The sequence below is a fragment of the Nerophis lumbriciformis genome, linkage group LG31 (assembly GCF_033978685.3).
Source record: "Nerophis lumbriciformis linkage group LG31, RoL_Nlum_v2.1, whole genome shotgun sequence".
NCBI lineage: Eukaryota > Metazoa > Chordata > Actinopteri > Syngnathiformes > Syngnathidae > Nerophis > Nerophis lumbriciformis.
This window is the reverse complement of record NC_084578.2, coordinates 11,267,615-11,283,167: the sequence shown is the minus strand read 5'-3', so window position 1 is coordinate 11,283,167 and position 15,553 is coordinate 11,267,615. Positions and strand designations below refer to the sequence as shown.

Sequence of the window (15,553 nt, the reverse complement as noted above, 5' to 3'; positions counted from 1 at the left end):
AAACTGTTCGACAATTTGTTGACAAAGTGGTGACCCTCGCCCCGTCCTTGTTTGTGAATGACTGAGCATGTCATGGAAGCTGCTTTTATACCCAATCATGGCACCCACCTGTTCCCAATTAGCCGGTTCACCTGTGGGATGTTCCAAATAAGTGTTTGATGAGCATTCTTCAACCTTATCAGTCTTTTTTGCCACTTGTGCCAGCTTTTTTGAAACATGTTGCAGGCATCAAATTCCAAATGTGCTAATACTTGCAAAAAATAACAAAATGTACCAGTTCGAGCGTTAAGTATCTTGTCTTTGCAGTCTATTCAATTGAATATAGGTTGAAAAGGATTTGCAAATCATTGCATTTTGTTTTTATTTACGATTTACACAACATGCCAACTTCACTGGTTTTGGGTTTTGTATATTTCCTTTAAAACTGACTTTGAAAAAACGTTGCAAAATAGTTGTATTTGTCAATTGAGACAACATTGATGTCTAACGTTGGATCCACGTTGTTGGTTGGGAAATTACCAAATTTCAATGGTTAAATCAACATCACAACCTGACATTGAATAAACGTTGTCAAAAAGCATGTTGTTTCAATGTTGTATTTGAGTTGTAGAATATTGGTTGGGAAATGACCAAAATTAAATAGTCTAATCAACATCAGAACATTGATTAAACGTCGTCAAAAAGCCTGTTGTTCCAACGTTAGGTTTGAGTTGCTCAACGTCAGGACCTAATTCAACAAGTTCTCGACATTGTTTTAATGTCTTGTGCCTGCTGGGAAGTGTAGAAACCTTCACTAAAACATGGATTTTTTTCAGGGCTGTAACCCATTATTTACATTTTTTAGGGAAAAATTTGCCTAACTATACAAACTTTTTATACAAATTGCTTTTTTATACCCACTAATAATTTTTTTACTTGCAGAAAATTGTTTTTATACTTGCGAATTGTTTTTTACTTGCAGAATTTTTTTTCTATTATTTCATTCAAAAAAATATCTGCAGAAAATAGTTTGTAATATATGCAAATGTTTTTTTAAATGCAGAAAATTGCTTTTTTTTTTTACATGCTAATCGTTTTTTTTACTTGCAAAACATTTTGTTATACTTGTGAATGTTTTTTTTACTTGCAGAAAATTGCTTTTTTATACCCACTGATATTTTTTTACTTGCAGAAATTTGTTGTTATACTTTTACTTGCAGAAAATAGTTTGTATACTTGCGAATGTTTTTTTACTTGCCGAATTTTTTTTCTAGTCTTTCATTAAAAAAAATATTTGCAAAAAACTGTTTTTAATACATGCACCTTTTTTTTTAAATGCAGAAAAATTGCTTTTTTTAATACATACTAATCGTATACATTTTTTTATACTTGTGAATGTTTTTTTTACTTGCAGAGAATTGCTTTTTTATACCCACTAATCATTTTTTTACTTGCAGAAAATTGTTGTTATACTTGCAAAAAAAAATTTCTATTATTTCATTTAAAAAAGATGTTTACAGAAAATTGTTTTTAATACATGCGAATGTTTTTTCTTAATGCAGAAAATAGCTTTTTTTTTTGTACATGTTAATCGTTTTTTTTACTTGCAGAACATTTTTTTATACTTGGGAATGTTTTTTTTTACTTGCAGAAAATACTTTTTATACTTTGGAATCGATTTTTACACGCATATTTTTTTCTATTCTTGCAACAACAACAAAAATATTTGCAGAAAATTGTTTTTAATATTGGGGAATAATTTTTTTAATTGCGGAACTTTTTTTTTTACACTTGCGAATCATTTTTTTACTTGCAAAAGTAGTTACATGCAGAACAGTTTTTATATTGGTGAATCTTTTTTTTTTTAATGTCTTGTGCCTGCTGGGAAGTGTAGAAACCTTCACTAAAACATGGATTTTTTTCAGGGCTGTAACCCATTATTTACATTTTTTAGGGAAAGATTTGCCTAACTATACAAACTTTTTATACAAATTATACAAAATTGCTTTTTTATACCCACTAATAATTTTTTTACTTGCAGAAAATTGTTTTTATACTTGCAAATTGTTTTTTACTTGCAGAATTTTTTTTCTATTATTTCATTCAAAAAAATATCTGCAGAAAATAGTTTGTAATATATGCAAATGTTTTTTTAAATGCAGAAAATTGCTTTTTTTATACAAGCTAATCGTTTTTTTTACTTGCAAAACATTTTGTTATACTTGTGAATGTTTTTTTTTACTTGCAGAAAATACTTTTTATACTTTCGAATCGATTTTTACACGCATATTTTTTTCTATTCTTGCAACAACAACAAAAATATTTGCAGAAAATTGTTTTTAATATTGGGGAATAATTTTTTTAATTGCGGAACTTTTTTTTTTACACTTGCGAATCGTTTTTTTACTTGCAAAAGTAGTTACATGCAGAACAGTTTTTATATTGGTGAATCTTTTTTTTTTTAATGTCTTGTGCCTGCTGGGAAGTGTAGAAACCTTCACTAAAACATGGATTTTTTTCAGGGCTGTAACCCATTATTTACATTTTTTAGGGAAAAATTTGCCTAACTATACAAACTTTTTATACAAATTATACAAAATTGCTTTTTTATACCCACTAATAATTTTTTTACTTGCAGAAAATTGTTTTTATACTTGCGAATTGTTTTTTACTTGCAGAATTTTTTTTCTATTATTTCATTCAAAAGAATATCTGCAGAAAATAGTTTGTAATATATGCAAATGTTTTTTTTAAATGCAGAAAATTGCTTTTTTTATACAAGCTAATCGTTTTTTTTTACTTGCAAAACATTTTGTTATACTTGTGAATGTTTTTTTTTACTTGCAGAAAATTGCTTTTTTATACCCACTGATCATTTTTTACTAGCAGAAATTTGTTGTTATACTTTTACTTGCAGAAAATAGTCTTTATACTTGCGAATGTTTTTTTACTTGCCAAATTTTTTTTCTAGTCTTTCATTAAAAAAAATATTTGCAAAAAATGTTTTTTAATACATGCACATTTTTTTTAAATGCAGAAAAATGCTTTTTTTAATACATCCTAATAATTTTTTTACTTGCAGAACATTTTTTTATACTTGTGAATGTTTTTTTTACTTGCAGAAAATTGCTTTTTTACACCCACTAATACTTTTTTTACTTGCAGAAAATTGTTGTTATACTTGCAGAATTTTTTTTCTATTATTTCATTTAATAAAAATATTTTCAGAAAATTGTTTTTAATACATGCAAATGTTTTTTTTTAATGCAGAAAATATTTTTTTTGTACATATTAATCGTTTTTTTTACTTGTAGAACATTTTTTTATACTTGGGAATGTTTTTTTTACTTGCAGAAAATACTTTTTATACTTTCGAATCGATTTTTACACGCATATTTTTTTCTATTCTTGCAAAAAAATAAAAATATTTGCAGAAAATTGTTTTTAATATTGGGGAATAATTTTTTTAATTGCGGAACTTTTTTTTTTTACACTTGCGAATCGTTTTTTTACTTGCAAAAGTAGTTACATGCAGAACAGTTTTTATATTGGTGAATCTTTTTTTTTTTTTTATGTCTTGTGCCTGCTGGGAAGTGTAGAAACCTTCACTAAAACATGGATTTTTTTTCAGGGCTGTAACCCATTATTTACATTTTATAGGGAAAAATGTGCCTAACTATACAAACTTTTCGATTAACGAACTCTGTTCAAGAACCAATTAAATTCGTAAATTGAGGCTCCACTGTAATGTATACATTGAAACAATCCAACTGGTACTACTTTGGGTAAAAGTGATCATTTCTTTAGGTTATTTTGGCATCTAAAGTCTTTGTGAGACAGTTCACTCGTGGGTCAGTCTCCTAATATAAACAAACAGGGAAGGAGGTACTGACCTTCTCTGAGAGGGTTGACCCACAGGAAGCACTTTATCTTCATAGAAGCGCTTCATGGCAAACCTGTCCAGAGCCTGGTCTGCACTGCATTTGGACACAACACAGGTGGTTTGGTCCAACCGGCTCAAACAGAACTTTACACCCTCAATGAATTGTGAAACAGTACGTCTGAACAATCGAATAAGATGCAATGCAAAAGCTGTATCAAAACATCCGTCTTTAATAAAATATTACCGTCTTTTCCGGACTAGAGAACGTACCGGTGTATAAGATGCACCCCAAAAAAATGTGTTCCATATATATAAGCCGCAGATATCCAGTATGTGTTGTGAAATGAGTTATTTACACAGAAAGATTTTCTAAATGTTTATTTACATACCTTAATTGTTTCCAAACGGTGCCTGTAACACGGCAGTAAAACGGCTGATCAAACAAAACAGAAGTCATCGTCATGGACCTACTAGCTGGGGAAGCTAGCTCTCCAATCAGCTAAACAGACTCAATAACTCCACGGTGACATTTTGGTGAATTTACTGAGGAATTTACGAAACTGAAACAATACAAAAAGAAAGCCCTTGTAAATTAATAATACTAACACAGACACTTGTAGATGTGTTAGTATATTAGCTATTGCTAACGACGCTGTTGTCATAACATTACGATAGCACGTACAAATATGCATGAAAACACTCCTACAGACGTCACACATGGGACGGTTTAGTAAGTATAAACAGTTTTAGTTTTAGTTATATTGTAAAACATACAAACCTTGCTTGAAATGTGATGAATAAAGAATCTGTACGAGTAAAAACACGATCGACGGCTAGAAGACGGAACAACACTACAGCATACTTGCCAACCTTGAGACCTCCGAATGGTGTGTATTGTAGCGGAAGAGTTAGTGCTGCAAGGGGTTCTGGGTATTTGTTCTGTTGTGTTACGGTGCGGATGTTTTCCCGAAATGTGTTTGTCATTCTTGTTTGGTGTGGGTTCACAGTGTGGCGCATATTTGTAACAGTGTTAAAGTTGTTTATACGGCCACCCTCAGTGTGACCTGTATGGCTGTTGATCAAGTATGCGTTGCATTCACTTATGGGTGTGTAAAAGCCGCATATATTATGTGACTGGGCCGGCACGCTGTTTGAATGGAGGAAAAGCGGACGTGACGACAGGTTGTAGAGGACGCTAAAGGCAGTGACTTCAAGACACGCCCCCAGTATTGTTGTCCGGGTGGAAATCGGGAGAAATTCGGGAGAATGGTTGCCCCGGGAGATTTTCGGGAGGGGCACTGAAATTCGGGAGTCTCCCGGGAAAATCAGGAGGGTTGGCAAGTATGCACTACAGTTGGAAAAAAAAAAAAGCACTAGTAGAAGGACACTTCAGCACCTGCAGTGAGCAAGATAGCGCCATAGCACAAACAATACAACACTTTCTCAGCGTATTTGCTTGTTTTTTGTTTGTTTTTTTTCTCACTTTTTTATGGCCTCAGAGCAAAGAAAAATCCATAAATTAGTCGCACCTTCTTATAAGCCGCAGGTTTCAAAGGGTAGGAAAAAAGTAGCTGCTTATAGTCCGGAATTTACGGTAATAAATCATTATTTTGTTTTAATTTTATTTAATTAATAATTGTTTGATCAGCGATATTAAATTAGTGTACCTTATTTTTTGAACTATAAGCCGCTACTTTTTTCCTACGCTTTGAACCCTGCGGCTTATAAAACGCTGCGGCTAATTTATGGATTTTTCATCGCTAAGGGCCATAATGTTTTTTTATTCATAAAATAGATTTCAACAGAAACACTGAAAAAGTGCGTTATTGTTTGTGCTACGGCGCCATGTTTTGGACGAGTTCGCTCCATGCAGGTGCTACAGGTTGAAAATGTACTTCCTGTTTTGTGCCTTCAACTGTTTTTTCTACTATTCATCTATATTGTTTCTGCTCGAAACAATGTTTCATTCATCCCTCCAAGCAACGTTTGTAAGTTATACAATATAACTAAAACAATTCATATTTACTAAACCGTCCCATGTGTGATGTCTGTAGGAGTGTTTTCATGCATATTTGTATGTGCTATCGTAATGAAATCAAGCGAGCGTTGTTAGCATTAGTGAATATTCGTGTACGTGTCTGTGTTGGTCATTATTTTTGTATTGTTTCAGTTTTACAAACTCCTGAGTAAATTCACCAAAACGTCACCGTGGAGTTATTGAGTTTGTTTAGCTGATTGGAGAGCTAGCTTCCACAGCTGGTGGGTCCATGACGATGACTTCTGTTTTGTTTGGTCAGCCGTTTTACTACCCTGTGACAGGCATCATCTGGAAACAATTAAAGTATGTAAATAAATATTTACAAAATATTCCATACCAGTGTATATCTGCGGCTTATGGTCCTGAGCGGCAAATATATGTAAAAAAAAACAAAAAACATTTATTTATTCTAAAATTTGGTGGGAGGGGCTTAAATACCGGTGCACTCTATAGCCCGTGAAGTGTGGTATGTTTATTATGGTTGTAATTTGCTGTCACTGACATACTAATAAAGCAAATACATAAAAAGTGCAATTATATTGTTGAAGATCAATTGCACCTATTAGCCTTTTCATACTTAAAAAATAATAACAAACAGGAAAAAAATGAGGAAAAAGCATGTTTGTTTATATCAGACAATTGGAAGATGCATTAAAAATGACTTGCGAGTGAGTCTTATCATAGCTGTTGGAGACATTATCCGGAGACATGCAAATGTGGACAAGGAGCTTATAAATTAACAGAGAGCAAATGTGAGCCTTCAGATTTGCAGCCCTCCTACTTCAGTTATCAGATGTTACTCACCTGGCAGATATATTGCTGTAGTGCATGTATGCAGCCACCACCACTCCAGTTCTGCCTCTGTTGCCCTGAAAAGGAATCAGTCAGACGAGAGTGAACAACAAACTTTGTCTTTTCAATGTAGGATGTGCACACAACTATTACATAATATACAGTCGTGGTCAAAAGTTACTCCTCCAAACATATTGCTGGGTATTGTGGCCAAACAGCTCAATTTGTGTTTCATCTGACATCACATGGACAAAAAAATCTATTTTTTGTTTTAATATGGTTTCTGTAGGAGGACAAACATGACACAAGCCTCTCTAATTGTTACAAAGCACACTGTTTATATTAAAAATGCTTCACTGATTCGAGTATTTGGCGAGCGCCGTTTTGTCCTACTAATTTTGGCGGTCTTTGAACTCACCGTAGGCGTAGTTTGTTTAGATGTATAACTTTCTCCGACTTTCTAGGACGTGTTTTATGCCACTTCTTTTTCTGTCTCAGTTTGTCCACAAAACTTCTAACGTTGTGCATGAAAGGTGAGTTTTGTTGATGTTATTGACTTGTGTGGAGTGCTAATCAGACATATTTGGTCACTGCATGACTGCAAGCTAATCGATGCTAACATGCTATTTAGGCTAGCTATATGTACACATTGCATCATTATGCCTCATTTGTAGCTATATTCGAGGTCATTTAGTTTCCTTTAAGTCATATTAATTCAATTTATATATCATGACACACTATCTGTATGTAATATGGCTTTTAATTTTTTGCGGCTCCAGACAGATTTGTTTTTGTATTTTTGGTCCAATATGGCTCTTTCAACATTTTGGGTTGCCGACCCCTGTTCTAGAGGAAAGTTCTGTGGTCAGATAAAACAAAAATTTAGCTGTTTGGCCACAATACCCAGCAATATGTTTGGAGGAGAAAAAGTGAGGCCTTTAATCCCAGGAACACCATTCCTACCGCACAGCGTGGTGGTGGTAGTATTATGCTCTGGGCCTGTTTTGCTGTCAATGCAACTGGTGCTTTACAGACAGTAAATGGGACAATGAAAAAAGGAGGATTACCTCCAAATTCTTCAGGACAACCTAAAATCATCAGCCCGGAGGTTGGGTCTTGGGCGCAGTTGGGTGTTCCAACAGGACAATGACCCCAAACACACATCAAAAGTGGTAAAGGAATGGCTAAATCAGGCTAGAATTAAGGTTTTGGAATCAAATTCCCAAAGTCCTGACTTAAATGTGTGGACAATGCTGAAGAAACAAGTCCATGTCAGAAAACCAACAAATTTAGCTGAACTGCACCAATTTTGTCAAGAGGACTGGTCAAAAATTCAACCAGAAGCTTGTGGATGGCTACCAAAAGCGCCTTATTGCAGTGAAACTTGCCAAAGGACATGTAAGCAATTATTAACATTACTGTATGTATACTTTTGACCCAGCAGATTTGCTCACATTTTCAGTAGACCCATAATAAATTCATAAAAGAACCAAAGTTCATGAATGTTTTTTGTGACCAACAAGTATGTGCTCCAATCACTCTATCACAAAAAAATAAGAGTTGTAGAGTTTATTGGAAACTCAACACAGAACATTATGTTCTTTAAAAGTGTATGTAAACTTTTGATCACGACTGTATATCAGACATAGACAATGCATAATTCCCAACATTAAGACCTGAAGACTCACAATTATGGTTTAATTTCCACTGAATTATTGAAAACAACCATGCCTGATGCTATAAAGCAGGGATAATTAACCAAACTGATCAGGAGCCCACATTTCCAGAAAGCTAAGGGTCGAGGGCCAGCATCTTCTACTGTACCCATTTGATTTTAGTCTATTTATTTTGCCATTTCCAAGAGTGCTATGCTGATTTTAAGGACGTTCTGCGAAAATGTGAGTCTCTCACAAGTTTTGTTTTAACTTAACTTTGTCATGTCTGTGTGATCATGTTTTGTTTTTGGACTTTTTGTGCACTTTTGTTTTGTTTTGTCACCATAGCAACCATTAGTTTTCACCTGTCACGTCACGCACCTGTTTCACGTTTTGAGTCACGCACCTGTTTTCGTTAATCATGTCTATAGTATTTAAGTTCATTGTTTTCAGTTTGTCGTTCTGACGACATCCCCATATTTATGCTTCTGCACACTCTCCACACCCTTATGATCCTTGCTGCTCTTTTTTCATGCCGGTTCCATGCCAAGTAAGTTTTTGTTTATCAAGCCACAGTTAGTGTTTTTTTGTTGTTCATAGTTTTTGCCTTTGTGCAAGTGTTTGGTTTCATAGTTTGTTCTCCGCCATTGTGCGCGCCTTTTGTTTACTTCCTTGTTTTGTATTTATAGTCTTTAAATAAAAAATGTACTCACATTCCCGTCTCGCCCGAGCCAACTTTCCGTTGCATCCCGGAAAAGCTAACACCCAGGACCAAGTCATGACAGTATGTCGTCAGCACGACAAACTGAAAACAATGAACTTAAATACTATAGACATGATTAACGAAAACAGGTGCGTGACTCAAAACGTGAAACAGGTGCGTGACGTGACAGGTGAAAACTAATGGTTGCTATGGTGACAAAACAAAACAAAAGTGCACAAAAAGTCCAAAAACAAAACATGATCACACAGACATGACAAACTTAAGGGCCACCAGTTAAACGGCCCAAATTATGAAAAAAAAAGGGGACCTAAAACAGAACCTTGAGGAACATTGAAAAATATCAAAGGAATAGTGTTACAATGAGACTTAGAACGACTAGTATATGCCTTTCTCTCCAACAGGTTAGACTACTTTAGTGGCCTTCTCACTAGTACTCTAGTACATCCCGAATGCTGCTGCTCGAGTCCGGACTAGAACCAGGACATATGACCAGATTAATCCAGTGCTTAGGTCACTGCACTGCTATGCGCAAGTCTTTTCATCGTCTTGTGTCAAGTTACATCTCTGGCAAGGTAGAACCATATGAATTATCTCGGCCTCTGAGAACCTCAGGGAGTGGTTCCCTGCTGGTGCCCGGAGTCGGGACAAAGCATGGTGATGCTGCGTTTCAATTGTACGCTCCAAAAATCTGGAATAGTCTTCCAAAAATGTGGCAATGTTCAAATCCATTTTATTTAATTGCGCAGATGACAACTGAAAGTACTGTATTTACACTATTTGATTTTTTAATTTTAATTATAACTGTTCCTATGATGATTTCATAGATTTCAATAGAGATGTCCGATCAGCCGATAAATGTTTTAAAATGGAATATCGGAAATTATCGGTATCGGTTTCAAAAAGTAAAATGTATTACTTTTTAAAACGCCGCTGTACGGACGTAAGGAGAAGTACAGAGCAGTTTCGTCTCCCAGTCATACTTGCCAAACCTCCCGATTTTCCCGGGAGACTCCCGAATTTCAGTGCCCCTTCCGAAAATCTCCCAGGGCAACCATTCTCCCAAATTTCCACCCAGACAACAATATTGGGGGCGTGCCGGCCCAGTCACATAATATATGCAGCTTTTACACACACACACAAGTGAATGCAACACATACTTGGTCAACAGCCGTACAGGTCACACTGAGGGTGGCTCTATAAACAACTTTAACACTGTTACAAATATGCGCCACACTGTGAACCCACACCAAACAAGAATGACAAACACATTTCGGGAGAACATCCGCACCGTAACACAACATAAACACAACAGAACAAATACCCAGAATCCCTTGCAGCACTAACTCTTCCGGGACGCTACAATATACACCCCCTACCACCCCCACCTCAACCTCCTAATGCATGTCCCAAATTCCAAGCTGCTGTTTTGAGGCATGTTAAAAAAAAATAATGCACTTTGTGACTTCAATAATAAATATGGCAGTGCCATGTTGGCATTTTTTTCCATAACTTGAGTTGATTTATTTTGGAAAACCTTGTTACATTGTTTAATGCATCCAGCGGGGCATCACAACAAAATCAGGCATAATAATGTGTTAATTCCACGACTGTATATATCGGTATTGGTTGATATCGGAATCGGTAATTAAGAGTTGGACAATATCGGAATATCGGCAAAAAGGCCATTATCGGACATCTCTAGATTTCATGATTATTTTTTTTTTTACATTTTGGAGACTTCTTGTAATTTTCTGTGAAGCACTTGAGCAGGAATGACCTTGCCTCGCCTACTGGTATGACTAAAGAAGTTGAACAGATTTCAAGTTACAGTTACATAAATCACGTAACTGCCAAAAAAAGGAGAGGACTTAAAGGGGCGCCTTGAGGAACGCCTCAGTTATGTAAATCACAAAATCGGGTCCCAGTGGTCCGAGGTCGCGAGCAAGATCAAAATATCAATACGACAGTGTTTTAAGGAATGTTGCAGCAAAAATGTCCGTCGCCCAAGTTTTGAACTGAACTCGGGGGCCCCTGCCTTAAAGCGAATGACAGCATGAGAACATGACACACGGCCTTCTTCCTTAGTAACAAGTACCAAAGCTTCCAGCCTCACAACACTTACCCTGCCTGGGGGTGAAAAAACAAGACCAGTTGATATAGCAACAGTCCTGTTTTTAACCTCCTTGGGGGAACATCTTGGAATGACGAACAGTGGTTTGGGATCACGGTGGCCATGATTATGTTACGCAACACACACACAGAGATGTACTTGAACTAATTTGGGACGCGAGGCCAGTAGTTGTCTAGTTTAGATGCTGCATGTTGCTAATAGGATGGGCATGGTTAAACACGCGAATGCACTGGGACAAACATAATAAAATATTAATCACCTTAGTTGTTAAGGATAAAAATAACCTGCTGTTTGTATTTTTCTAACCAACACAGAAGACCGTAAAAAGCCCCAAAAATGTGGCTTTAATGACAAGGAAAACATGACTGCAACCTCAGGGGAAGTAGGGGGTCCCAAGAAACACCAACCACACATTAGTTTCTTAACCATTGTTGAAGTGCCAAAAAATATCTGTTTCTCAGCTGTGGTCTGTAGGGTTGCAATGCACTTTTCCACCACTTGTGGCAGTAGTGACAATCTCACACAAACCAAAGAAGTCTAAAGTTAATTATAGAAGTTTCTCAAGCGCAAAAACTATGACTAAAGTGGTGAAGCTGGGATTTCATTTGCACTTGAATTTTATTGACAGAATATCTAAGAAACAAAAGTTATTATTATTACGACAAAAAATATATGTTTCTAAGATGTGGTCCTTAGGGTTGCAATACACTTTTCAACCACTTGTGGCAGTAGTGACAATCTAAACAAAAGAAGTCTAAAGTTAATCATATAAGTTTTTCAAGCACAAAAACTATGACTAAAGTGGTGAAGCTGTGTTTTCATTTGCACTTTAATGTTATTGACGGATGATGTAAGATACAAAAGTTATTATTATTATTATGACAAAAAAATATATGTTTCTCAGCTGTGGTCCGTAGGGTTGCAATACACTTTTCCACCACTTGTGGCAGTAGTGACAATCTCACACAAACCAAAGAAGTCTAAAACTAATCATAGAAGTTTCTCAAGTGCAAAAATTATGACTAAAGTGGTGAAGCTGTGTTTTCATTTGCACTTTAATTTTATTGACGGATTATCTAAGAAAAACAAGTTATTAACATTATGATAAAAATATATGTTTCTCAGCTGTGGTCCGTAGGGTTGCAATACACTTTTCCACCACTTGTGGCAGTAGTGACAATCTAAACAAAAGAAGTCTAAAGTTAATCATATAAGTTTTTCAAGCACAAAAACTATGACTAAAGTGGTGAAGCTGTGTTTTCATTTGCACTTTAATTTTATTGACAAATTAATTAAGAAACAAAAGTTATTATTATTACGACAAAAAATATATGTTTCTCAGCTGTGGTCCGTAAGGTTGCAATGCACTTTTCCACCGCTTGTGGCAGTAGTGACAATCACACACAAACCAAAGAAGTCTAAAGCTAATCATGGAAGTTTCTCAAGCGCAAAAAATATGACTTAAGTGGTGAAGCTGTGTTTTCATTTGCACTTTAATTTTATTGACGGATTATCTAAGAAACAAAAGTTATTATTTTTTACGACAAAAAATATTTTTCTAAGCTGTGGTTTGTAGGGCTGCAATACACCTTTCCACCACTTGTGGCAGTAGTGACAATCTCACACAAACCAAAGAAGTCTAAAACTAATCATAGAAGTTTCTCAAGTGCAAAAATTATGACTAAAGTGGTGAAGCTGTGTTTTCATTTGCACTTTAATTTTATTGACGGATTATCTAAGAAAAACAAGTTATTAACATTATGATAAAAATATATGTTTCTCAGCTGTGGTCCGTAGGGTTGCAATACACTTTTCCACCACTTGTGGCAGTAGTGACAATCTAAACAAAAGAAGTCTAAAGTTAATCATATAAGTTTTTCAAGCACAAAAACTATGACTAAAGTGGTGAAGCTGTGTTTTCATTTGCACTTTAATTTTATTGACAAATTAATTAAGAAACAAAAGTTATTATTATTACGACAAAAAATATATGTTTCTCAGCTGTGGTCCGTAAGGTTGCAATGCACTTTTCCACCGCTTGTGGCAGTAGTGACAATCACACACAAACAAAAGAAGTCTAAAGCTAAAGTCATAAAAGTTTCTTAAGCGCAAAAATTATGATTAAAGTGGTGAAGCTGGGTTTTCATTTGCACTTTAATTTTATTGACGGATTATCTAAGAAACACAAGTTATTATTATTATTATGACAAAAAATATCTGTTTCTCAGCTGTGGTCCGTAGGGTTGCAATGCACTTTTCCACCACTTGTGGCAGTAGTGACAATCTCACACAAACCAAAGAAGTCTAAAACTAATCATAGAAGTTTCTCAAGTGCAAAAATTATGACCAAAGTGATTAAGCTGGGTTTTCATTTGCACTTAAATTTTATTGACGGATTATCTAAGAAACAAAAGTTATTAATATTATGACAAAAAATATATGTTTCTCAGCTGTGGTCCTTAAGGTTGCAATGCACTTTTCCACCACTTGTGGCAGTAGTGACAATCGCACACAAACAAAAGAAGTCTAAAGCTAAAGTCATAAAAGTTTCTTAAGCGCAAAAACTATGACTAAAGTGGTGAAGCTGTGTTTTCATTTGCACTTTAATTTTATTGACAAATTAATTAAGAAACAAAAGTTATTATTATTACGACAGAAAATATATGTTTCTAAGCTGTGGTCCGTAGGGTTGCAATGCACTTTTCCACCACTTGTGGCAGTAGTGACAATCTAAACAAAAGAAGTCTAAAGTTAATCATATAAGTTTCTCAAGCACAAAAACTATGACTAAGGTGGTGAAGCTGTGTTTTCATTTGCACTTTAATTTTATTGACGGATTATCTATGAAACAAAAGTTGTTATTATTATGATAAAAAATAACTGTTTATCAGCTGTGGTCCGTCGGGTTGCAATATACTTTTCCACCACTTGTGGCAGTAGTGACAATGTAAACAAAAGAAGTCTAAAGTTAATCATAGAAGTTTCTCAAGCGCAAAAACTATGACTAAAGTGGCAAAGCTGTGTTTTCATTTGCACTTTAATGTTATTGACGGATTATGTAAGACACAAAAGTTATTATTATTATTATGACAAAAAATATATGTTTCTCAGCTGTGGTCTGTAGGGTTACAATACACTTTTCCACCACTTGTGGCAGTAGTGACAATCGAAACAAAATAAGTCTAAAGTTAATCATAGAAGTTTCTCAAGCCCAAAAACTATGACTAAAGTGGTGAAGCTGTGTTTTCATTTGCACTTTAATTTTATTGACAAATTAATTAAGAAACAAAAGTTATTTTTATTACGACAAAAAATATATGTTTCTAGGCTGTGGGCCGTTGGGTTGCAATACACTTTTCCACCACTTGTGGCAGTAGTGACAATCTCACACAAACCAAAGAAGTCTAAAGCTAATCATGGAAGTTTCTCAAGCACAAAAACTATGACTAAAGTGGTGAAGCTGTGGTTTCATTTGCACTTTAATTTTATTGATGGATTATCTAACAAACAAAAGTTATTATTACTATGACAAAAAATATATGTTTCTCTGCTGTGGTCCGTAGGGTTGCAATACACTTTTCCACCACTTGTGGCAGTAGTGACAATCTCACACAAACCAAAGAAGTCTAAAGCTAAAGTCATAAAAGTTTCTTAAGCGCAAAAACTATGACTAAAGTGGTGAAGCTGTGTTTTCATTTGCACTGTAATTTTATTGACAAATTAATTAAGAAACAAAAGTTATTATTATTACGACAAAAAATATATGTTTCTAAGTCGGGTTGCAATACACTTTTCCACCACTTGTGGCAGTAGTGACAATCTCACACAAACAAAAGAAGTCTAAAGCTAATCATAGAAGTTTCTCAAGCGCAAAAATTATGACTAAAGTGGTGAAGCTAGGTTTTCATTTGCACTTGAATTTTATTGACGGATTATCTAAGAAACAAAAGTTATTATTATTATGACAAAAAATATATGTTTCTCAGCTGTGGTCCTTAAGGTTGCAATGCACTTTTCCACCACTTGTGGCAGTAGTGACAATCTAAACAAAAGAAGTCTAAAATTAATCATATAAGTTTCTCAAGCACAAAAACTATGACTAAAGTGGTGAAGCTGTGTTTTCATTTGCACTTTAATTTTATTGACGGATTATCTAAGAAACAAAAGTTGTAATTATTATGTTAAAAAAAAAATCTGTTTCTCAGCTGTGGTTCGTAGGGTTGCAATACACTTTTCCACCACGTGTGGCAGTAGTGACAATCTCACACAAACCAAAGAGGTCTAAAGCTAATCATGGAAGTTTCTCAAGCACAAAAAATATGACTAAAGTGGTGAAGCTGTGTTTTCATTT

The 15,553-nt window shown here is 34.9% G+C and overlaps 1 protein-coding gene across 9 annotated transcripts in view; it reads right to left on the bottom strand.

Annotated features, from left to right (window-relative positions):
• The window catches only part of tns1b (tensin 1b), a 391,203-nt gene that overhangs the window by 85,099 nt on the left and 290,551 nt on the right, over nucleotides 1-15,553 (bottom strand). For all 9 annotated transcript variants that reach the window (XM_072912000.1, XM_061926568.2, XM_072911997.1 and 6 more), the window contains 2 exons: nucleotides 6,705-6,769; nucleotides 3,873-3,956 (listed from right to left, as the gene is read on the bottom strand). In XM_072912000.1, coding sequence (XP_072768101.1) covers nucleotides 3,873-3,956; nucleotides 6,705-6,769 — 149 coding nt within the window. The remainder of the gene's footprint in view (nucleotides 1-3,872; nucleotides 3,957-6,704; nucleotides 6,770-15,553) is intronic.